Below are 23,613 nucleotides of genomic sequence, written 5' to 3'. Positions count from 1 at the left end.
GTGCTAGCATACCTGACTATGGCCAATTTGCACATCATTACTATTAAAGACGCCCACATTTGCCCAAGCCTGGTCATCAACGAAACTTTTGAACACGTCCCCAACAGCAAACTACAACATGGCGACAAAGCAATCGAACATGGTAGACTTCGAACGTAACAAGATCACATACGACAGCTACGGATCCGGGACCGAGGCTCTCGTCTTCATCCACGCCCTCTGGTGTAATAGGACTTTATGGCACCGACAAGAGCCACTATTCAACGGAAATCGTTGCATCGTGATAGATCTTCCCGGACATGGTGACAGTGATGCTCCCCAAAAAGACTACACCCAGTATTTCTTTGCAGGAGCGGTTCACGCAGTCTTGCAGAAAGAGGAGATCAATCGCGCTGTCTTAGTCGGCCACATGGTGGGAGGAGTTGTTTCCACCATGTTTCTGCGATGTTTCTCGAGATTCATCTCCGTCGTTGGCATCATCTATGTTGAGTCTTTCCTCCATCTGCCGCAGAGTTACATACCGGCGGAAGGCGTCAGACGCCAGGTCGAAAATCTCAGCAGCCCTGGCATTCTGAATCAGGCCATCAACGAGGTCTGGTCGACTTCGAAGAATCCGGACGTCCAACGATTGCTGAAGTGTTCGATGAAGAGGGCAGACAGACTTTCCTGTCTCAATACATTGGCGAATCCTTACACGCACACTATGGATTGGGCAGAGATACACCAGGTCCCAGCTGTGCACTTCACTACGCCGAGGTTGGAATGGTTTGACAAGCAAGCCTGGCTCCACCATGTGCCACAATTGAAGGTCAAGATGTGGGGAGAAGAACACGGCAACTTTTTGTTTTTAGAAGACCCCGATCGTTTCAATCAAGACGTAGTTAACTTTCTGGCCGAGAACGATCTTTTTCAGCATTAGGGCTGGTTGAGTTGACCAAAGTTGATCAAAGTCAAGAAGAGAGTTGGTGGCAGAATAGATAGATGCAGTAGAAATCAGCCTCTGCCAGAAAGACAAACGTACCAAGCTAGGTATGCCATGAATGCCATCATGATGTGGTATTCGGTGTTGTATGCTGCCAGGAGATCGTCGCTGATCCTCCTGAGTTTCAAGCGTGAATCAAGACTAAGAGAAACTTAATACTTCCTCGCATTGACTTTGCTTCAAAATGGTAGACCACACTTGAAATTCACGATAGTCTGGGATTGGTCTAGATCTCTGCTCCAGGATAGTCGTGGCGACAAGTCAGTAAAGCCCATTGTCGATTGGGTATGTAACACTGGCAAATGGTAGAGGAGGGATGGTTTAAACGGGAATGGTGGCCCCCATAAATGTCTTCTGAAAGCGCCAAGCTAGTGCAGGAGTGCACGTGACTTAGCTCAGCCTTGGGCGGGAGCCATCGACAATGATTCGCTAGCCTCGATCTGCCAAGGCTCAGGGCTTCTTCCCTGCACCCCAAATTTCCAGGGGCTCCGCTACTGCCACTGCGCCCATGTTGGACGAGGTAGTCCTTCTACAACTCCGTTCTTGTTCTTCATTTCCTTCTCCAAAGCGTTCGACAACACACTCATTCACCCATTCCTTTTCATACTAACCATCCAAGCAGGAAACACTCTCTACTTCTTCTTCTCCTTTTTGGAATTTTCGAGATTTCTAGTCCCTCCTTTCAACGACAAGTCCCAAACTTTATCACTTCGTTCACCTGCGGAGACCTTTCATTCACAAGACCATCACGCGTCCTTTCGAAACTTTGCAGACCTAGTTACTTTCACTGCGGTCTTTGTTGACTACCTTCTTCGAACGAGTCCTTCTCTACCACCCACAAAATCACCATAATGAAGGCATCGCTCTTCTTCCCCATCGCCTTCTTCGCTGTGCGAGTTCTGGCCGACGTACCTCCAGCTTGTCTACTGAGTGCAGTTAATACACAAGACGAACCCAGTGATCTATCTGCAATATGTGGCAGTGATGCACAAGATGTACAACAGGCCATCGCCAGTCTGTGCTCTGACAACGCCTCAGTAGCACAATCTGCCTTCATTTCTACATGCTCTGCTGCTGGCTCGACAGTTGGTGAGTTACACAATGAAGCCCGCAACATTCCATCGGAATATACAAGTTGAATTCCACGCTAACATTTATCTTCGTAGCCCCCTACACAGCTACTGGAACCTCGACTGCTACAGGCTCTGCTCGAACAACTGGTGCGACTCAAACCTCGAACTCCGGTGGATCTGGTGCATCAGCATCAAACACTGCTGGTGGAGCATCTGCAACTGGCAATGCAGCTGCCGACGTTAAGCAAGTTGGTAGCTTCGCTGCAGCAGCAATCGCCATTGCAGGTGTGGTTGCCGTCTTGTAAGCAAGACCAGTTGACGCTTTTGTGTTTATCTATCTGCATGGCAGTGAGCGAGCTAGGAGTTCAAGCTGACAGGGGGTTGAACGAGCGGATGATACCCTGGAAGAATCGAAGACTTATTTGGGCACCGGTCACATAGGTACAGATGTTAATACCTTGCATCGTGGCGAGTTACTCGCAGGACGGGGAAACAAGCTGCCCAAGACGCGAAACCATTACAACATCTGGAGAAGGGAAGGCTCTTGCTTTGTTGTACTTTGGACAATGTTTTCTTCTAGCTCTCTTTTTGGTCTAAATCCGGCCTCTGGCTGATCGCGTTTGGGAGCAGACCCAAGGATGGGGAAAGAACATGTATGTACAGCGACACCAAGCCGACCTGAACAGAAAAACTCTGGTAATACTGAGAACAAACTGAGCCCGTTGAGATCAAAAGATCATCCCGTTTCTTGACCTGACGTTCTTCATGTATAGGGTAATTTCGCCCTCCAGCGACCAGCACTTTGATGTTTCGCAAGCATCACCGTAGTATCTCTATCGTTTCCTCATGCCGTGCCGTAGTATAAAATCCCAACAGAACCTCAATGGAATCCTCCGAAGAACGCCACGATGCAGAAATCCCACGTGCCGATGCGCAGCAAAGGGAAAGGGACACACCTCTCATCGCACAATCATATCATCGCGTCTGGGGCCCGTGCCAATCCACTTGACAGGGATGCCGACCTCGCGCTCAATGTACTCGACATACTCCCTGGCCTGGACGGGCAGAGCCTCGAAGGTCTTAACGCCGGTGGTCTGGGTGCGCCAGCCAGGGAAGGTCTTGTACTCGATTTGGAGCTTGTCCATGGCGTCGAGATCGGCGGGGAAGCTGGGTAGCAGCTCGCCGTTGACGCGGTAGCCGGTGGCGACGCGGATCTCCTCGAAGTCGTCGAGCACGTCGAGCTTCGTGACGTTCAGCTGCGTGTAGCAGTTGACGGCCGCCGAATAGCGCACCAGCACCAGGTCGAACCAGCCGCAGCGGCGCTTGCGGCCAGTCGTGACGCCGAATTCGCGGCCGATGCGTTGCAGGCGTTCGCCGTAGTCGGCGTCGACGGGTGAGATGGAGGCGTCAAGTTCGGTGGGAAATGGGCCGGAGCCGACGCGTGTCGTGTATGCTTTGACGACGCCGACGATGTTGGAGCCCGGTGCGGAGAGCGCTTGTGGGCTGAGGCCCGCGAGGCCGGTGAAGACGCCGCCGAGCCCGGTGTTGCTCGAGGTCACGTATGGGTAGGTGCCGTGGTCGACGTCGAGGAGGAGTGCGTTGGCGCCTTCGATGAGGATGTTGGGCGATTGGGTTTGCGCTGCGGCGCTGCCGTTGGCTGTGATGATGCTTCTGTTGCCGACGGCTTGCGCGAGCAATGGGGTCTGGTCGACGACATATCGCTGTAGTTCTTCGCGGAAGCCTTGTAGTTTCTTGATCTCGTCCTCGACGCTGTAGCCTTGCAGCGCAGCGTCACCGTACAGCTTACGATAGCTGGCTTCCAGGTCGCGGAGGCGTTGCACCCAGCGCTGCTCCTCGTTGACCAACATCCAGAACGTGACGCCACGGCGGGCAACCTTGTCGCTGTAGCATGGACCAATTCCCTTGCGTGTGGTGCCGATGACGCCCTTGCCGCCCTCGATGTTCTTGTGCGAGTCTTCGGCGATGCCGTCGACGACGCTGTGCAGATCGAAGCAGACTTGGGCGCGGTCGGAGATAAGGATGCGGTCGCGCACGCCCTGCAGGCCTTTGGCTTCGAGGGCGCCGAGCTCCTTGAAGAAGCTCGGGATGTGTACGACGCAGCCTGTGCCGATCAGGTTGAGCTGACACGAGGGGTTGATCAGGCCGGAGGGCAGGATGTGGAAGTCGTAAGTCACGTCGTTGACGACAATGGTGTGTCCTGCGTTGTTGCCGCCTGCAGCTCGGGCCACCATTGACGCTGACGACGCGAGGATGTCGACGAGCTTGCCTTTGCCCTCATCGCCCCATTGGGAGCCGAGGACGAGAGTGACAGGCATGGCTTGGTAGGTGAGAGTTTGAGGGTATTATGACTGGGCGATGTCGGAGGGGAGGTTCGAGGAGAGGGAGAATGGGGAAGGGTTTTTGTTTGGGTCGCTGTGTTAAGGAAAGGCTTTGTTGTGATGACTAGGTTAGTAGCATGGCGATATGCTACAGGGAGAACTTGTTCGTCGTCTTGTGCAGGTGACAGTGACTGTGATTGAGAACAGTGGTGGTAACGTACCTCTTATGGTGGGGGAAGGGAGGGACAATTTTTTCTAGCTGCAGCCGGCCAAACTCAAACGGATCGGGGAGATTTGGAGAGTTCCAGTTCCTGACAATATTTAATGGTGGGGGTCCATGCAGTTCAAGTGGAAAACAAAGAGATTTGAGACGATTGGAGCTGCGAATACGCGGTCTCTGATTGATGTGTTTCCTTTTCTTTTCTTCCTTGTCGTTGCTTGGCCCGAAAACTTGTCCAAGTCCAACAATGGTCCTAGATGTTCAATCGGTGCAATGCGAACTCACCTTTTGCTTTTCTCTGGGCTGACGACATCGGAGTTGGACGGAGTGAGACGATGCTGGACAGATAGGAGAAAACTCTTCAAGAAGCAGTCAAGGGTCAAACCTCTGTTCAATTGCATGTGTATATCAGGCGGAGGCCTCTCTGATCCCACGAGCATTCGAATCAATACTTGCTTCTTTGCCGAGAATGATATTGGTGAGAGGCGTCGGTGGCCTTGCTTGCACGGCGTAGGGCTGCCAGGGTTCAGCTGGAGGTGGTTCAAATAGGCGCTCTGTGCAGATCTTTTGAATTTCTAAAGCCAATTTTCACACAAAATAACTGTTACTCTGCTTCTCATTTTTCCGAATGTTAGTGACGAAAGAACCTCACCTCCTGTGTGGGAACTCCTGCTCTTGGGTGAAAATGTCGTAGACATACTCAGCTGGCCTTGCAGGCCAGATTATCAATACACATGTACTTATGATTGTATGGGAGATATTATTCCTAATCATTCTCAGATTGAGAGCATAGTGCCAATGAAAGGCAGATTAGATTATGTTTTGCCATAAGCCGAAGATCCTGTTCGTCCGTAGATAGCCAATGCTGTGCTATCGCGTCTCATAACATAAGTACTCCTTCTGATTGTTCTAAAGCAAGTAAGCACCTCGTCTATCCTGCTGAGACCTCTAAGTCATGTTCCGGTCGTCATAAATCCAGAATCCCACCCAATCATAATCTCCAGTCCAGACCAAAACGCCATTCATGAGTTGAATCAACTAGAGACGATCAAAATTGATCACCCAGCATACCCCGAGGCACCACAACGGGGCTGTCGAGCCGAAATCCATCCTGGTCTCTATCAGCATCTGAAGTTCGCCTATACCTTTGTGGTGGTGATCGTCCACACACATAGCCATCGACTATTGTTCTGTCTGATTTATTGCGACTATGGTGAGTCCAGCCATCCTTGTCCTCATCCACGCTTGGGCCTGGCTGATCAGCGTCAAGACTCTCAAAGGTTGCCTTAGATCGAAGCAGGGCTGTTGGTGGCTCAGTAGGCAGGCGCATCGCCGGGCCCGAAGGAGACGACGGGATTTTCTGCCAAGGTGTGTGGGCGTTGGATCTCGAATCGGATCCAAACGGCGGTAGAATGTGCTGAGTACTCTCGCTGCGGGAGTGATGTTCCTTTTTGGTGACGCTGTGGTAGTATTTTGTGCGTTCTCCCTGTTGTTGCTTTGTCTTTGTACGCGACTGAAAGCCGTTGATGAAGGATGATCGCGGTGAATTCATCATAGAAGTTCTTGGAGACATTTCAAAATTAAATTTCTTCAAAAAGCCGTGATCTCGTCTTTCTGGGCTCATCGAGCCTATCCTGTCAGGAACGATAGTCGAGCTTGGGCTCAAAATGGCAGTATCGCTTCCTTTGCGAGGCTCCATCTCCAGAACACGGCCGTTGGGTGGTGCTTGAGCCATCTGCACGCCCGATCCTCCAGGTGGACCCTTTGGAAGTGGTGACGAAGGGTAAAATATAGACTTTACCACAAACGCCATGCATATTATTGTACCAAGGCCGCCCAGCCCAACACCCATATACCATCCTCCACGAATTCCAGCCAACCGGGTCTCGGTGTGTTTGTTGATATTGACTTCGACGGTGGATGCAAGCCCAAGGCCTAGAGAAATGGAGTAGTTGACCGTCGTGCTAATAAGACTGCCCGCCACTCCTTGCATGTGTGGTGGAAAGAAATTCGACATGACCAGGGTGGCGGCGGGAAATGACATGTCCATGCCAAACGGCATTACGAGTAAGCTGATAAATGTGAAGGTCCAGTAACTTGTCTTGTCGATATCAGGGTAGATTGCCAGTAAAAGGGGCCCCAACGTAAATGCCACCAAGGCCCAGAAAAGAGTCCAGGCAGGCCGACACTTCCGCATCATCCACGCTGTCAGAATTGAAGCAAGTAAGGCGACTGGCACGATAGGAACCACGTGCAATGCGGCATCCAGTGGAGAGTCGTTCTTGATGCCAAGGAGATATTTCCAGAGAAACCAAGTCCAGATACCGAAAGATCCCCATCCACAGGCTACCGCTCCAAGGACAAAGCCCACATCGGCCTTGAGCATTTTGAACGGTATCAATGGCTGCTCGGCTACTTTGATTTCAACAATGATGAAGAAAGCGATCAGTATCAGTCCAATGACGAGAAGCATATAGATGTATTGTGTGCTCCAGCCGGCAGCAGGTGCAGACACAAGAGCGACCTGTACACAGATTAGGCCACCTACGCCGGTAATAGCTCCAAGCCAGTCCATATCTCGCAGTTTGTCTTTGGTGGGTTTCATCTGTTTTGGTGTTCGAGGCGGTGAAATGAGAACAACCTGAGCGGTCACTGCGAGTAGGATCGTGACAACAGCTAATGTGTAGAAGCCCCACCACCAGGTAGAATACTCGGTGAATAAAGCACCAAAAAGCATACCCAAGTATGCTCCCACTGGTGCGAAAAGTCCAAACAGGGTGAAGGAGAGAATCTTTTGCTTTGAACCAGGAGGATAGGTCCGTCCGAGTAAGGCCAGTCCGTTGGGGACCATGAGACTCGCTCCGATGCCCTGGAAACCTCGAGCAATGAAGAATAGCTCATACCCAGCGTAATGACTCAGCCCGGCAACAACACTCCAGAAGCTCATGAAGCAATAACCGATAACGACTAAGGATTTATGACCGAAAATATCCCCCAAGCGCCCACCGATGAGGATAAATGTGCCAAATGATAATGCATAAGCCGCCACCACCCAAGGTAGGATCAAGTTGTTCTGTATCGCAAATGTCTGAGCGATATACCGACTGATTGGAAAGACTGTCGTTAACGTAGATTGGGGGATAATTTGTAAGAAGGCGATCATTATATTGAAGAGAATTTCTTGTTGTTTAGACATTCGAGTATGTAGCCATCCTCCAGGTGGACCGGGCGGCCCTGCTGGAACACCTGCAGGTTTTTGTGATGGTTTCATGCTTTTTTCGTCTTGACCTGATTCCTGAGAGCGATTTGCAGGAATATCGAGCTTCAGCCCTCTGTGAAGCGTAGAATCCATAGCGCAAAGGTGTTTTACAGCTGACACATTTGAGGAACTTACGCAGAGGTCGAGGAGACGTAAAACGAGAGATGGCTGTGGCGACTTGTCAAGGAGGGTATGCAGGATCCATGGGGAGATATTTCAGCATATAGTTAGACCATGCACCAACTATCCACGCGTTTTTCGTGCGATAAGAAAGAAACGTTTGAACACACCGGAGACTAAGCAGCGCCCGACTTACTATTGACGGCTGCTTGCACCGTTCCATTCCTGCGAACAGGGAATGCACCTTCGAATTTCTGTTGACTTTGGGGTGACATGATTGCGGTACAAAGCTTCATCGGTGGCTCAAAAGAAGCAAGCCACCAGTCATCATAAGCGTCGGGAAGATGATTATTCGAAGCAAGAAGCAGTCATTAATTGGATCAATGACGGTGGGGCCAGATTGTTTTGGGTGTACCACAGGCCGTTGCTTTGGCCCTTGCATGAAGATATCCTTTTGACAACGCTGATCGTTCGTGACGCGAACGACTGCCGGCACTAGATACAGGGTTATGACGATCATGCCCTCAAGGGATATATGCCGCTATTGATATGAATGCTTGCTTGTGCCACTTACACAGGTACTTCTCTGAGCTTGCCAGGTGCAGAACGACCAAGGCATATCACCATCAAGGTACCCTCGTACTGAGTAAAGCTGACAAGAAGCCTGTTCATGGTTACTATTGTTTCACAAAAAGCCACGACAAAGTGTATAGTGGGTATGACGTGACTGTGGATGCTGCTCGAGGGAGTCCATGGCATTCTTGAACGCGGTCAAAGGGGTGAAGAAGCCATCAAGCAGCCAAGGTAGGTACATCGGGATCAAGGTCGGCGAGTCGGAAGTTGAGAGAAAGACCTTAAGGAGATTGGACAACCGGTCCGGAAATTGCTTGGCTATCTTGTTTGGCATGTGCTGGACGATCTCAATCAAAGTTTCTTGAAGATCCCCTCAACTATGTCCAGACTTCCATGTAAAGCTCATCCTATGAAGCCACAGTATGTTAGAATTTTCGAAGGGCTGCCCTTCGCGCAAAACAACCGGCGAGTACTGTGCGGTTGCCTCTTCAAGCCAACGACACGTCGTTCGCGTGCAACGCGTCCAGCTGGTGATAAGTTACAGCGCGTTTGTTCCACAAACAATATCTACTCCGGTAGCATATCGCTCCCCAGGTAAATATACAGTGATAACAATCGGTCGACTTCCCGGCAGCATACGGAACGCCTCACGTCGCAACGATCGAGTGAGACTCCTGTGGTTCTGGTCCTGTCAAGCTTCAGGGGAAGTCCTAGTCGCACAGCATATGCAGGACTTCTTTCTATGTTTGAGAACACCATTTTTAAGTCAGCCAGGAACGGCCACGATTCACCACTAGAATGGCTGGGGGTATACCTAGGTAGTACCAAACCTGGATCATGACGAACCCGGTTCTCTTGCTCTAAAAGTTTTCAGAAAAGTTACATATATGTCTGCTTCCTGCTAACATTCCTGCGAGCAACGCATTTGTCCAGAAAATCATCAAAAACCCATTTCCATAATTGAAGGACCGGTCACTGACGATCACTACCACGAATCATATATATCATCCTTCTTGCATTGCAAGATCGGCGACAGACCAGAGCTCTCTCAGTCATCTGTAGGTTACCAAATATCAACCACAGCTATTGGTCCCTTTCAACTGTTTGCAGTAACGTCTGCAAAGATTCGAAGCCCTTGCCTAAAAAGGGGGCCATGTCATCACCGTACTTCTCAGGGCCTTTGCCATCAAACACCTCAAGTGACAGCCAACCTCGAAACCCTGTCTGAAGTACAGCTTTGGTGAAGTCTTCCACTGGCAGATAACCTCCGTCATAAGGTATCGGTCGATAATCATGACTCCACTGACCTCGAGGTCTCAGCCCACTTTCATCGGGTTTATCTTCCAAGGGCGGATCCATTTTGTAAGCATCCGAGATCTGCAAGAAGAATATCTTTTCTGGTGGTATCGTTCTTGACAGTAGCTCACAGCTCTCTTTCCACCTGCGATCTATCTCTTTTTCTTGAGTGTCCTCAACCAAGCCAGATTTGGTTACTGGAGATGCCCACTCCCCTCCAGCGCTTTGAAAGGTGTCCAGGCACAGTCCTAGGTTAGGTCTGTCTGCTTTCTGTACTATTTCCCAGACATCTCTCCATGATGGTGCATGTGTTGCCCAACACCAGTTTTCATATGCAATTTTGAATCCCTTTTCAGCCAGAATGTCTGCGAGTTCTGCCAAGTCTGCAGCTAGCTGATCGAAATCGCTCGAGATCCCTTCGGCGTCCGATGATCCTACCTAAGCGTTTGTCAATGACTGATCCCAAAGCCTGTGACACACTCATAGCCCTTGAACTTGCCACTTACCTGCAGCATATCGGTACCGACTGCTTCCATGATCGACATCCATCCTTTGGCACGTTCAAATGCATCTTTTCTCTCGTCGCTGTCCTTTGGCCATCCCTCGAAATTGGCGAATGGTTGTAAGATGAGTATCTTCAGTTTATGCTGCTCGCAGAGTTGACGGATCTCTTTCCCGACGGATTGAAGTCTCGCATAATCTTTGGGATCAGGCTCCGAGCCATCGTTGGATATCTCTTTGCCGTATGCCAGAATATCTGGCATTGACAGTTCAATAGCCTCAAATCCAGCGCCTGCAATGGCTGCCAGCTTCTTTGGAAGTGTATGCTTAGAGCCATCGTGCCCGACTGAACACGAGGCGTAGCATACTGGGATTTTCTCTCCCTTGAACGTCACCATGATGGCTGCTTTGGAACGGCAGAACAAGTCTCGTCTGGTTGATCCTCAATCCAGGTAACCGCTCCGATAAGAGTGCACGATAAAAACCCTCTTTCAACTGTCGCGGTTGGAGTTGGTCCGAGGAATACTCAACCGTCTATGAGTCACGATTTGGCTCAAATGTAAGTATTGTTGAGGTTGTTTGTATAATGCTTAAATCTGCCGGTGGAGAGAGTATCCGAACGTGACGTCAGGTTCGCGTCAGAACTTTGAATGACCAAGTCCTTCACCATATATCGGAAGCCTCGAGGACAGCATGGCGACTGGTACATTGTTGGGCAAAGCATATCTAAGATCTTGGTTGAGCTTGAGGATTTAGTTCTGTGACATATGTTTTGGTCTTGAAGTATTAGAGGTTTTACACAGTTGAAGAATACCAATATCCTGCGCCAATCATGGCCAAGAACGATGGACCAGAATTTGAAAAGGTAAACGCCCAATTGGAGATTGGCGGCCATTCATGGATGATCTTTACTGACAGCCTTGGAATCCACAGCTTGGCATGATAGGAGTGGGAAGTATGGGTGGCATGATGTCGCTCTTGTATGCAGAATATGGAGTCGAGATCCATTACTATGATCCAAGTGAGTTTCATACTTGGAGACAATTGCAGGACGTTACTCGTTACCCTTGCGTCCAATCCATAATGTACCAGCCGTACTGACTGCCATTCTCTTAGGCGAGGAGAATGTAAACAAATTGAGAGAGTATGCAAGGAATGCGGGCCACAATGTCGATCATCTCATCGTCCACCAGAACGATTACAAAGAGTTGTGTGAAAGTCTAGAAGCGCCAAATGAGCCGAAGCTCTTCGTCTTCAGTATTCCACATGGAGCTGTTGGAGATGAGTCGGTGAAAGGACTCCGCCCATACTTGAAGAAAGGGGATATTATTCTTGATTGCTCGAACGAGCATTGGACGAACACTGAGAGAAGACAAAAGGACCTCGAACCTGATGGGATTCATTACATTGGCTGTGGCGTTAGTGGTGGATATCAGAGTGCCAGACATGGGCCATCAATGTCACCTGGTGGCAACAGCGAAGCCTTGCAAAAAGTCATGCCATTCTTGCAACGCGTTGCAGCGAAGGATAAACAGGGGCGACCATGTGTGACCCCCATCGGACCTGGTGGGAGCGGGCACTACGTTAAAATGGTCCACAACGGTATCGAGCAAGGCATGATGTCGGCGGTTGCAGAAGTGTGGTACATCATGAACCGATGCCTTGGGATGGAGTACGATGAAATTGCCAATATCTTCGAGTCATGGAATGCGAAAGGGCCACTTCGAGACAACTTTCTCGTCTCGATAGGCATTGACATCAATAGGAGCAAAGACAAAGACGGCAACTATGTACTCACCAACGTGCAAGACAAAGTCGTGCAAGATGCGGACGACTCAGAAGGTACCGGTATCTGGACCTGCACCGAGACGATCCGCCTGCATGTCCCCTCTCCAACAATCCTGACAGCACACTCCTTCCGCCTTGGCTCCGCAGACAGATCCCAACGCCTCGCAGTAAACAAATCATTCAACGGTGGGACACAGCCAAGCAAGATCAAACTCGCAGGCTCAGATGACAACACGAAAAGTAAGACTGCATTCATCAACGACCTCCAGCATGCCCTTTTCGCTACGTTTCTCTGTTCCTTTATACAAGGCCTCCACATCCTGAAGAGAATGGACGCCCAGCAATCCTGGAACCTGGACTACCGCAATATCATCCAGATCTGGCGCGGCGGCTGCATCATCCAATCCGACTACATCTCCGACCTACTGGACCACGTCTTCGAGCAACCCAACGAGACCGATGATGGCTCTCTCCTCTCCGTTGCCTCCATCGGCGACGAATTAAGCCAGGCATTCACGTCACTGAAAAATGTGGTCTTGCGGTCTATTGAAGCCGACGCCTACGTCCCTAGTCTCAGTGCCACACTGGAGTATATCAAGTATTCGGCATCGACGGATCTGCCGACCCAGTTCATGGAAGCAGAGTTGGATTTCTTTGGTGCGCACAACTATGATTTGAAGTCTGAGGGGCCGGGAAAACCAGTTAAGGGAAGGCACCATTATGAGTGGCGGCCGGCAAGGGGGATTGTGGATGACGAGAGGGGTGGCGGGAAGTAAGTCGTGAACTAAGAAATGGAACACAGGTGGGAGAATTGTCACCGTCTTATATATATGTATTTCTATTCTATGTCCGAAAAGGCGAGCTCTCGTCTAGAAAATTGTCTACACGTCTATCTAGTCGTCGTAAATCATATCTCCACTCGTCCAACACCGTGAACATATTGAATCCCCGCCTCAAACCACAGCCTCCCCAATATCTATCTCTTCCTCTCAATCGACAGTATAACTAACTCGACTAGTCCCTTTACTCCGACTAATCTTCTTAACACCGACCTTACCACACAAATCCGACGAATCGACATGCGTGCCACCACAAGGATAGACCTCTGCGCCCACAATCTTCACAACCCGATACTTCTCCCCGGGCGCCAACTGCACGCCGTCCCCCGCCGGAATCAACCTCTCCAGGCCATTCGCGCGAAAATCGTCCTCACTCCAAAAATCGATTTCCACCGGCATCGCCGCGGCGACATACCGATCGAGCCTTTCCTGAATGGGCGCCTTGAACTTCCCGTCGATCAGACCCTGGAACTCGCAGGATGCGGCGTCCGGGAAATGCGAGGCCTTGAGCTCGTCGAACCCGTCGATCTGCGTTTCGAGGAGATGGCGCACCGCTGCGCCCAGGACGTGCCCGGCCGTGTGGTATCGCGAGTACAGAAGGCGTTTCTCCGCGTCGATCGCCTGTGTCACGCTCTCGCCGACGCTGAACCTTTGGTCTGCCGTGGCAAAGCGTCCGAGGTGCAGGACTTGCCCGGCGGTCACGGCGTCCATGCGCACGGCCGAGACGGTGAGTTTTGCGGCGCTGGCGTCGTTGTTGTTCGATGTGATGGTGCCGGTGTCGGATGGTTGGCCGCCGCCCTGCGGGTGGAAGATGGTTTCTCTGGTTGCGATCACCGTGTCTTCGTCGGTGCCCGTCTTGAATAAAACCCGGTTGGGCTCGGCGAGGGCACTGAAAGGTGTGATGGATGTTATTATTGTGCTGAGGTTGTGGAGTTTGCCATTGGTTTGGAAGGACAGGATCGTGCGTGCTGTGGGGCTTGACATTGTTTGCGTTTTGATTGCGTGGTCTTGTATCTATATGTTGTATAGTGGATGCTTCTTGGTATTCCTCGATGGAGAGTTGTGTGATATATCGTATTTTCGTAGACAATGACAGGTACTGTAAAAGCCTTCTATGATGGAAATGATGGCGTTTTTGTCTTCGCTATCCCGGTGTTAAGTTTCCCTCGCACCTTGCTTTTTATAAGACGAATCCGGTTCTTTTGTGACTCAAAATAACATACAACTTGTCCTCCTGTCTAAATGGACTGAAATTGAATCTATCGACTTTTGTTGGTAAGAATCTCAAGGAATAGAGTAGAATGGAAAGTAATAAATGATTGAGTCAAAAGGCGCCACAGAGGCCTGAAATGGAAGGTCGTTCTCGTTTCGGATGAACTTCCATCTTCGTCTACTCCCTACACCCTCTATCATGCAATAGATACATATACATACTCCTAGGTTGGTACTAGAGAATACGCTACACATTTCACGCCGTATAACGCCAGAACTTGCCAAGACTCTCTATACTCGTGATCTGTTAAGATGTGTGGGAATGTGGATTATAGTTACATTTGTGTAGAAATTGGTAGTTGCTGCCTTTTGTACGCCTCATCATTATCTTCACCCATGCTATCTAAACCGCTTATTGGAGTATGCTTCGCGATTGATAACAAATCTGTCACAGTTGATCTTCATCGTCCGGGTCAGGCAATGTAGGTGGTGGTTGAACCCATCGACCCTGACGCTGCTGTGGAGGAGGCCCTGTCATTGCAACGGAGGCAAAGCCTGAGGTAACAGCAGGCTTGATATCCTCCTCTTCGGGTTCTTCTTCATCGTACTCTTCCTCTTCCTCTTCCGCTCCTTCACCATCTTCGGCTTCATCCTCGTCTTCTGTGACACTGACGTCTTCTGCCTCACTGCCCAGCTCCTCTGCAACAAGATCTCTGCTTCTAGTGGCACGTTTCCGCTCTTTCGCATACTCTGGGTCCTCATCCTCTGCATCACTGCTGTCATCGCCGCTACCTGCACTGTCATCATCACTACTAGGGTCGTAATCTTCTTCTTCTTCGTCCTCTTCATCCTCGAGTTGCTGCTGGGCCTTTTCGAGCTCTGTTCTTCCATCTTCTTCATCATCAGCTGCTCCTTCTCCATTTTCTGCACTTTTTCCATTCGTGGTTGTTTTCACCTTGGTCGCTCTCCGAGACTCCGCCAGGCTTGCATCTTGTAGTCCGTGCTTCTTTATGTACCCATCAATGCCTGGAAAATCTGCTTGGTCGATCATGCCCAACTCGATTTCCTGAATGTCAGCGGGCTGGTCATCATTGAGGTCGCCCTCTCGATACGCTATGTTCAAGTTGAATGTTCGCTGCAAGACACTGGTATAGCTGACGCTCTCGATGTTCTCAAACCCGAAGAAGAGTAGAGGCTTTTTGAATCCAAAGAAAATGCCATTATCGAGAAAGAACAAAAACCCCTCTTTGCTGCCACGAAATGCACGCACGTGATAAGCGGTGTCATTTTTGTGATGCGATTCGGGTTTGGCAGATGCAAACTCGTCCTTGGAAGGCTGTGTAAGCTGGATATCATGTCTGGATAAGACGAAGGATAAAGCCTTCTCCAAAATCTGATCATCAGAACCAGCTTTTTTGGAAGCGATTGCAGACAACGAACTCGACATAATATTGAGAGTCTTCACCGGCCCATGCGGGACTGTCCAAATGACTGGTTCCCTTGGCTGTTGTGATGCAGAAGCGGAGCCATTTTTTGGTAGGAGGCAGAAGTTGTATTGTTTAGTCGTCTTCTCTGGAACTGGGAGTCTCAAAGCGTAGGCAAAATCCGACAAAGGAACCTCCAGCTCAATTTCATTTGTGGCCGGTGTAAGTATAAAGATGGAGAAGGTTGTGCTTGGTGCATTTATGTCTGTGCCATACTGTGCAATACCCAGATGGTATTTCTTGCGCTGAGGTAATGAGAAAGATATGTCTCGCGCCTCAAGCACAACTTCTCGTGGCTGTTGACTTTGATTTGCCGCAGCATCGCCAGTATTTAGAGGTAATGACCCATTCAATTTGCGCTTCTTTAATGCAGGTTCCTCATGACCAGATGTGGAAATCCCGTTTGAGTTATGTGAGGAAAGTTGATACTGGGCGATGTCTCGGAATAATGAATCATGTTGAGGCGTTGCATCTGTGCAAAAGTGCTGTGTTAATCTCATGGTTGCAAAGATCAAGATTTGATTGGGGTAGTCTTACTGATGGCATCAAATATCCTTTTCTTTAAGTTGGGGTTGGCGGCGTAGGCGCTTTCTATCAAGTCGCGGGAAGACATCATTAGGGCTAACAAAGACTGGTGATCGTACTCAAACCATGGTTGTTGAACTTGGGCGCAGGGGAATGACACTGGGAATTCGTGAGGCTGCAGGAACAATAAAACGATCAGGAGAAATGACGGATGTGCTCCCCGGATTAATTGTTGGCCCGGGGCAGGACGCGTCGGAAACGGGAACGACGCGTCTCTTCAATAATGAGTATCTAGGTGGGTATCAATGCATTTGTTCAGTGTTGGAAGCTCAAGAATTCAACTCGTATCCAGACACTTGTCATTGCATTCGAATCAACCAATGCGTGTAGAGTATTGGATACTTGGTAGCACTGAGCCTAGTATTCATCCTTTGCATCTCAGCTTCAATAGTACTCTTGTGCATCAAACTTTTCCTTGGGCCAGAATCTCGCCTTGATCTGATTGCCGTTGAAAATGCGACCTTCGAGGGCATTCACTGCACGCAAGGCACTCAGCTGACTCACAAATGCCACAAACACCAGCGCTTGCTCGTCCGGATTCTCTGCTGCATGAATGTACACCCGCTGAACACTGCCATACTTCTCACCACATTCCTCCCCGATTTCCTGCATTATGCCGCCCTCCTCCCGCTGAAGTTCCTCGTCTAGATCGAGCCCGTCAAGCATGCCGTCCAGCCGGACAACTTCTGACATCGTACCAAATTTGCCTTCTTCCTCGGCTTGTGCCGACTTGGATTTGTTTCCTCCAAGAATCTTGCCCATGGCTGTAGGCGTGGCAAAACCTCCTCCCTCTGCGTCAGACTTCTTCTTTCGCTTCTCTGCCTTGGCATACAACGGATTGATGATACCAGTGCCTTGAGCACCGAGTCCTTGTCCTTTGGCCCATCCGTATTTTGACATGAGTCTTTCGGCAAATCCAGCTTGGCCAGGTCTGTTGGACCGAGGTGCATCGGTCGTTGCGTCTTCCTCACGTCCGGATTCGGCCAGCCTGTTTTCTAATTCTGCTTCTGTGGAAGGGATTTCTTCGGGTGCGGGAGGTAGGCTGTACCGTACGGGCGCCCTCGAGATTTGGCCAGGAGCAGGTGGTGGAGGTGGATGCGGAACAGAACCTGCTGTCTGACTTTGACTCAGGCGTAATCTTCGCGCATACGCATCTTCGCCATTGGAATCGTCTGGTAGATCTGCTGGCGGAGGTGGAGGAGGTTGATCATTTGAGTTGTTTTGACTCATGCGTAACCTTCTCATGTAAGCATCTTCCCCTGTAGGGTCATCGGGAACATCAGCTGGTGGTGGAGGGATGTGGTCGTCATCATTGATGTTTGGAGGTGGTGCGAACGACATGGGTGGTGCAAATTGTTCTGCGACAATGATCAGCACATATTTCAGCAGGACAGGGGTGAACCACTCACTGTTCATGGTAGGTCGATGGTCATCACTAACAGAGGCGGAGGAGTCTCGTCGCTTCATCTTGTGTCGGTAGAGAAGATCCTTCCAGTCTCGAATCTCACGAATCTTCTCCTCACTATTTTTGTACTCTTCATAGTTGTTTGGCCTGCTCGGATCGTAGATATCATCCCAATCTTGAGTGAGTATGGCAGCTTCTTTATTCTTCTTCCGCTTCTTCCTACCGCCTCTCTGTCGCTTCTCCCCTTGATAGAAGTTGTTTACATCTTCGTCATCCGACGCGGTCGCAACCCAATCAGCAAGAGTAGTTTTAGGCGCAACGGGCAGCGGAGGGGTATCAGTCGCAGTACGTTGGGGGGATTCATGGCGGGCAACTGGAGCAGTGGTAGTAGCAGTGGCGGGAGTGGCGTTGACAGGTGGTGGTGCAAATTTGCTCGCAATGGCTTTGGCCTTTGCCTTTTGAGCAGTGGCCTGAGGTCTTTTGGTAGGTTGAAATCTTAAAGAGGCTGTTGTTGACCAAGCGAAACATGGCAAGACGTGAGCAAATCCATATCCCAACCTTTTAGGTCCTTACGATGATTGATGTACCAGCCAGAGCTTGCTGCTTTTTGACAGCTTCATCTTGTTCAGGCGTTCGATTGTATGAGACGGGAGCACTCGAAATGGTGCCGGGCGCGGTGGCATTTTTGGGATCGAGGAGATTGGCATAGAGAGACAGGCCACCTCGTGGCGGAGGTGGAGCAGGAGGGGGAATCTTGGACATTGCCAGAGTGAGAGACACTCATCACATGCTTGTCTATGCAATTGTTGCGATTTCTCGGGAAGAGGGACAAATCAACAAGCGATGGTTGAGGCTGAGGACGAGGGCGCAAGTGTGCTTCGAGTTTCTGGGTAAAAGAAGTCCCGTGACCCACGTCGACATGGAGATAACTCGGGAAAGCTGCTTGATTCATTCACTGCCAGATATGTCTATTGCGATTCAGTATGACCAAGTGGTATTTTACGGTCTGAGGAAGGAGCGTTTGCACTTTACAGCCTCATAGTGCAAATGATTGTAAATACCTGTGAGATGGATCAGCTCAGTCTATTCTTTTGCCTCTATATTCATTCGAATTCGAGACGTTCAACGTATCTCGGTGTAAGTTTACCGAGTATCCGTATCTGGAGCTGCATGATCCCTATCTGGACCGAACTTGGTGCCTATCCACTCGCCCGGCATGCAGCAGGGTTGAGAACAGGGGGCTTTTGGTGATCAACATGTGAGAACACGAATAATTCTGGCTTTCCTTTGGCATTCATCATTCATGCAAACACAACCAAAAAGACCCGATATACAGACTCTAGTGTGCTACATACTTGGTCGTGTTATCAGAATGTGATCCGCCAGATCATATGGCATTCTCATGACCATCGAGACTCGAGCGTTCGTCAGTAGGTCTCGTGTCACGTCATTTGGGTTCCCTATCTGCCCCAGCCTGAGGTGCTCGTCTTTTTTCTTCTGTTTCACCCGATAACACTTCCATTTTTCTCAGTCTCGTGCTTCCGACCCTTTCATCTCTTCGTCGTTCCTTCCGTCTCCGTCGCTCTCTTGTTCTATTCAGTCTCTCTTGATTTCTTGCCTGACATGGTAGCATCTACTCTATCATCGTCTTTTCCAGACAAATCCTCGGCCACTGCTATCATCGTTCCCAGCAAGCCCAACCCTCTCACCATCTCATTTACCCAACTGTCTCATGATATCCGTCAACTCCAGGCACAGCTCGCTCAACTTGGTATCCGACATGGCGATGCAGTCTCAATAGCATTGCCCAACACTTACGAATTCATCGTCTCCTTTCTCGCAACTTCCTACCAGAGAGCAATTGCCGCACCTCTAAATCCCGCATACAAACAAGATGAATTTGAATTCTACATTGAAGATCTCTCCTCAGCCGTGGTCATAGTACCCCAAGGAGCATTCGCCAAGAATGGACCTGCAGTACGAGCAGCAAGGAAGTTCCAGGCTGCGATAGCCGAGTGTTTCCTCCAGGACTCTAAATTGGTCTTAGATGTGAAAGAGCGAGGGAAGTTGGCTCAACGACAGTCCGAATCGGTGGCACGTGCTCAACCTGAGGATGTCGCTTTGGTTCTACACACCAGTGGAACCACGGGAAGACCAAAGGCCGTTCCATTGACTCATCGCAATCTGACCCGGACCATGCAAAACATTGGCAATACGTATGAACTCACACCGAAAGATAGGACGTATCTGGTGATGCCCCTGTTCCATGTCCATGGGCTGCTGGCAGGATTTCTGGCCCCTTTGAAAGCTGGAGGGTCTGTGATTGTGCCCCCGAGTTTTTCTGCAAGGACCTTCTGGATTGATTTTATTGCACACAAGGCGAACTGGTATACGGCAGTCCCTACGATACATCAAATATTACTGAAAAATGACCCACCGAAACCCATGCCTCAGATTCGGTTCATTCGATCATGTTCTTCTCCATTGTCTCCCAACACGTTCCGCCAACTGGAGGAAACATATGGTGCTCCAGTCCTCGAAGCATATGCTATGACGGAGGCCGCCCACCAGATGACCTCAAATCCACTACCCCACCATGGTAAAAGACAACCCGGAAGTGTTGGTCTTGGACAGGGTGTGGATGTCAGGATTCTCGATGACCAGGATAACGAAGTTCCTCAAGGTGTAGAGGGTGAAATCTGCATCCGAGGGGAGAACGTGACTAAAGGCTACATCAACAATGAAAAGGCCAATCGGGAAGCTTTTACATCCAACGGGTTCTTCCGGACTGGCGATCAAGGCAAGAAAGATCCGGATGGCTACGTTATCATAACTGGTCGAATCAAGGAGCTGATTAACCGAGGAGGAGAGAAGATCAGCCCGATTGAATTAGACCATGTGATCGCTACACTACCTCAAGTGTCGGAAGCAGTCAGCTTTGCCATTCCTTCGGAACTGTTTGGACAGGAAATTGGCGTGGCCGTTGTACCTAAACCTGGGAGTACGGTCACGGAGGACAAGATCATTGCATATGTGGTGAGCAAAACGGCTAGTTTCAAAAAGCCAAGCAGGGTATGTTTGGAAACCTTAACCCCAGAAATTTGGGGTCGAACATGTGCTAACGGTGGTTATTTTAGGTTTGGATTTTGAAAGAGATACCCAAGACAGCGACAGGCAAGATCCAGCGAAGGAAAGTGGCAGATTCAATGCTCGCCAAGGATATACCCAGACCTAGACTATAAAGATAGAGCGGGGAAAGAAGAAGTCGCATTGTGGCTTGAGCGAGAGTTCCTATTCTTTTTCGTGCATGTATGGATACAAGATATACAACAAGAGGGTGAATGTTTTGGCGGATAGGGGGATCGCACGAGGCTGTAAGAGTACGGGCTGATGGATAGTTCGTATTCCGAAAGCAAGATCTGGAGAAAGCCCTGACAGCGATGAGATCAGTCAGACAGCTCCAACATTAGCTCTTCCGTGTAATCCTTGAAGCTCGACAGCATGCACGCCCTATTCGTCGTGGGCAGGGTGACCACGCCTTGTGAAGCTGTAGTTTGAATGCGAGTGGCTTGTCTTTGACATTGTGGGGAATTGGAGCAACTCTCGTCTCTGACCTTCCACCACTTTTCGTCGAGCATTTCCCGAAAGAACTCCTTGACGAAAGACTTCATACAACCTTTTTGCAGACACCTTCAATTTCCCCCATGTCTGTTTCCATATCCTCCCGCACCTCTCTACGCCAGATCAGCCAGATTCACCGTTCATACGCCTGCGTGACTACCCTCGAAAAAACGTGTCAGTCAGCCTCTGGATCCCCGCATCTCGCCCGATACCGCGGCCTGAAACCAATCAACCTCACAACCACAACCACCCATCGCAGAATGTCTTCAACCTCAACCTCTTCCGCACCCCTCTACGAATGGCTAGTGCACATTCCAGACTTCCCAGGCGCTCTGGACAAGCGACTTGCCGCTCGACCGACGCATCTGGGCAACCTGAAGCCCAGCATTGAATCGGGCCAGATTGTGTTTGGTGGTGCTTTGCTTTCCAAGCAGCCGGCCGAGGGAGAGAGCCCGGATATGGTGGGTAGCTTTATGATGATCAAGGCCGAGAGTGAAGAGAAGGTGCGCGAGTGGATGGACAAGGATGCTTATACCAAGGGCGGTGCGTGGGATGTCAAGAATGCGAAGATTTATCCCTTCAGATGTGCTGTTAGGACCGCCATGTGATGGACTCGATGGATGGTGAGTCTTTCGGGCGTGGAAACGATGTGGTCTACCCTCTACTGGTGTTTTACACGGGTCAGAGCAGTGATAAAGCCAAGGACTTCTCCATCACCGGTCAGCACGTTTCACGTCATTGCAAAGAGCTACCTAGGTATCAGTTCAACATGCCGACGAGAGTAATGACAGATCCTCAGTCCAGGTTTTATTCCAAACAGATCCAAGTTTTCAGCTTCATCTCCATTGTATCCGGGTTGCTGATTTTGTGTGGGACACGTGACACTTGACAGGATGCTGCAGTGCGTCTACCAGATATCAGGTAGCTTGCTCTCTTTGTCGACGGTCCAACTTCAACCTTGACCATGTCTCAATTATTTGGGACTAGGAGCTCTGTTTCTAAGAAGGTGAGCGAGTCTCTGTTTCAGTGATTCTTCCATGGTGACGATGATGATCCGACTGGAATTCGCGGGTGGTTGCTTTGTGCCCTTCGCTCCTTCCGTTTCGCGTCCATTCATTCCTGCAGGTTGCCACGGTGCAGTTGCTGTTCAGATATCGAAAATCTCACACAGACTCGAGTATCATCATGAGCATCATCAGCTCCTAAAATTCGATTCCTAGTCCTTTCAATCCTCGTTTCTTCCTCAATCTACTACTAGCACTGACTGATCTCCGTCTTGAATCTCTCTGGGCCAACATTCTCACCATCTATTCTGCTCTCTTCCTTCCAGCCACAACCAAGAAACAACAGCAAGGCATCTCTTCATCAACCTGCATCATGAAGCTCATCACTCTCCTCCTCTGCATCACTCCTCTTGCCATCAAAGTCATAGCTGATGACCATCACGAGGACGAAGATGAAGATCACACCGATCACATTGCCCCACTCGTTGAGAACAATCCCAAGTCAGCCACCTTCCAAGCAGTTCTCCAATCTGGAAAACCAGTTCAAGGTCAAATCACTGGTGTTTCTCATGACAATGGCACTGGTGTAGATTTTAACATCAACTTCTTTGACTTTCCCGATTCTGAGGAGGGACCTTTCAGTGAGTTTGCTGCCACCCTTGATTACTCTCCGCCGTAATGTTAACAAATACTCTTTTCCTTTCTAGAGTACCACATTCATGTGAATGCAGTTCCTGAAGATGGCAATTGCAGTGGTGCTGGAGGCCATCTGTCACCATATGGTCGTGAAGATCAACCCGAGTGTGATTATCAAGACCCTGCCACCTGCCAGCCTGGTGATTTGAGCGGCAAGCACTTCAACATCGACAACACCTTCGAATCCCAGACCTTTCAGCGAAGCTACCTCGACCTATACCTTAGCACAAACCCAGGAGACCCGGCCTTTTTTGGCAATCGCTCTGTCGTCGTTCACGCACTCAACGGTACAAGATTGAACTGTGCCAACTTTACTCAGCAGTGGCCTGCCAATAATGGAAGTGGAGGCTATGGTGGAAATGGACCAGAGAGTTGGAACCCTCTGAACGGAGGCGGAGGCAATGGCACACACAGCAACGGGACTTCTACAAATGCTTCAACTGGTGGTGCAAATGGAATGAACAAGATAGTCAAGCCTGAGCTAGCCCTTGCTCTGGCGATGACGCTTGGTTATGCTCTGTTCGGGCTCTGATTGACCTTGAGCCAGGCAGCAGAAACTCAAACCTCATAAAGGAAATAGTGGGATTTGAGGATTTGAGATTGAACAAGGTCAGAT

The 23,613-nt window shown here is 49.9% G+C and overlaps 12 protein-coding genes across 12 annotated transcripts; 6 read left to right on the top strand and 6 right to left on the bottom strand.

The window, feature by feature from the left end:
- Positions 1–118: 118 nt before the first annotated feature.
- Positions 119–919, top strand: LTR84_001381 (uncharacterized protein; the record flags this gene model as incomplete). The annotated part of the gene is made up of 1 exon (XM_064845005.1): positions 119–919. One exon carries the CDS (start codon positions 119–121, stop codon positions 917–919), a length of 801 nt encoding a protein of 266 aa, XP_064707263.1.
- A 914-nt stretch (positions 920–1,833) lies between these two features.
- Positions 1,834–2,360, top strand: LTR84_001380 (uncharacterized protein; the record flags this gene model as incomplete). Its single annotated transcript, XM_064845004.1, has 2 exons — positions 1,834–2,071; positions 2,149–2,360. 2 exons carry the CDS (start codon positions 1,834–1,836, stop codon positions 2,358–2,360), a joined length of 450 nt encoding a protein of 149 aa, XP_064707262.1.
- Positions 2,361–3,014: 654 nt separating this feature from the next.
- Positions 3,015–4,391, bottom strand: LTR84_001379 (uncharacterized protein; the record flags this gene model as incomplete). Its single annotated transcript, XM_064845003.1, has 1 exon — positions 3,015–4,391. The coding sequence occupies one exon, from the start codon at positions 4,389–4,391 to the stop codon at positions 3,015–3,017; it is 1,377 nt and encodes a 458-aa protein (XP_064707261.1).
- Positions 4,392–5,662: 1,271 nt separating this feature from the next.
- Positions 5,663–7,966, bottom strand: LTR84_001378 (uncharacterized protein; the record flags this gene model as incomplete). The annotated part of the gene is made up of 1 exon (XM_064845002.1): positions 5,663–7,966. One exon carries the CDS (start codon positions 7,964–7,966, stop codon positions 5,663–5,665), a length of 2,304 nt encoding a protein of 767 aa, XP_064707260.1.
- Positions 7,967–9,649: 1,683 nt separating this feature from the next.
- On the bottom strand, positions 9,650–10,761 carry LTR84_001377 (uncharacterized protein; the record flags this gene model as incomplete). The annotated part of the gene is made up of 2 exons (XM_064845001.1): positions 9,650–10,300; positions 10,369–10,761. 2 exons carry the CDS (start codon positions 10,759–10,761, stop codon positions 9,650–9,652), a joined length of 1,044 nt encoding a protein of 347 aa, XP_064707259.1.
- A 434-nt stretch (positions 10,762–11,195) lies between these two features.
- Positions 11,196–12,927, top strand: LTR84_001376 (uncharacterized protein; the record flags this gene model as incomplete). Its single annotated transcript, XM_064845000.1, has 3 exons — positions 11,196–11,228; positions 11,297–11,384; positions 11,480–12,927. The coding sequence occupies 3 exons, from the start codon at positions 11,196–11,198 to the stop codon at positions 12,925–12,927; spliced, it is 1,569 nt and encodes a 522-aa protein (XP_064707258.1).
- A 213-nt stretch (positions 12,928–13,140) lies between these two features.
- Positions 13,141–13,974, bottom strand: LTR84_001375 (uncharacterized protein; the record flags this gene model as incomplete). The annotated part of the gene is made up of 1 exon (XM_064844999.1): positions 13,141–13,974. The coding sequence occupies one exon, from the start codon at positions 13,972–13,974 to the stop codon at positions 13,141–13,143; it is 834 nt and encodes a 277-aa protein (XP_064707257.1).
- A 676-nt stretch (positions 13,975–14,650) lies between these two features.
- LTR84_001374 (uncharacterized protein) lies at positions 14,651–16,299 on the bottom strand (the record flags this gene model as incomplete). The annotated part of the gene is made up of 2 exons (XM_064844998.1): positions 14,651–16,158; positions 16,224–16,299. The coding sequence occupies 2 exons, from the start codon at positions 16,297–16,299 to the stop codon at positions 14,651–14,653; spliced, it is 1,584 nt and encodes a 527-aa protein (XP_064707256.1).
- A 356-nt stretch (positions 16,300–16,655) lies between these two features.
- Positions 16,656–18,438, bottom strand: LTR84_001373 (uncharacterized protein; the record flags this gene model as incomplete). The annotated part of the gene is made up of 2 exons (XM_064844997.1): positions 16,656–18,146; positions 18,250–18,438. The coding sequence occupies 2 exons, from the start codon at positions 18,436–18,438 to the stop codon at positions 16,656–16,658; spliced, it is 1,680 nt and encodes a 559-aa protein (XP_064707255.1).
- Positions 18,439–19,299: 861 nt separating this feature from the next.
- LTR84_001372 (uncharacterized protein) lies at positions 19,300–20,918 on the top strand (the record flags this gene model as incomplete). Its single annotated transcript, XM_064844996.1, has 2 exons — positions 19,300–20,748; positions 20,814–20,918. The coding sequence occupies 2 exons, from the start codon at positions 19,300–19,302 to the stop codon at positions 20,916–20,918; spliced, it is 1,554 nt and encodes a 517-aa protein (XP_064707254.1).
- A 639-nt stretch (positions 20,919–21,557) lies between these two features.
- LTR84_001371 (uncharacterized protein) lies at positions 21,558–21,905 on the top strand (the record flags this gene model as incomplete). Its single annotated transcript, XM_064844995.1, has 1 exon — positions 21,558–21,905. The coding sequence occupies one exon, from the start codon at positions 21,558–21,560 to the stop codon at positions 21,903–21,905; it is 348 nt and encodes a 115-aa protein (XP_064707253.1).
- A 769-nt stretch (positions 21,906–22,674) lies between these two features.
- Positions 22,675–23,529, top strand: LTR84_001370 (uncharacterized protein; the record flags this gene model as incomplete). The annotated part of the gene is made up of 2 exons (XM_064844994.1): positions 22,675–22,942; positions 23,009–23,529. 2 exons carry the CDS (start codon positions 22,675–22,677, stop codon positions 23,527–23,529), a joined length of 789 nt encoding a protein of 262 aa, XP_064707252.1.
- Between the last annotated feature and the right edge of the window lie 84 nt (positions 23,530–23,613).

This window comes from Exophiala bonariae (assembly GCF_035927105.1).
Source record: "Exophiala bonariae strain CCFEE 5792 chromosome Unknown scaffold_10, whole genome shotgun sequence".
Taxonomy (NCBI): Eukaryota; Fungi; Ascomycota; class Eurotiomycetes; order Chaetothyriales; family Herpotrichiellaceae; genus Exophiala; species Exophiala bonariae.
The sequence above is the reverse complement of the archived record's forward strand: the minus strand, read 5'-3'. Positions and strand labels throughout refer to the sequence as shown.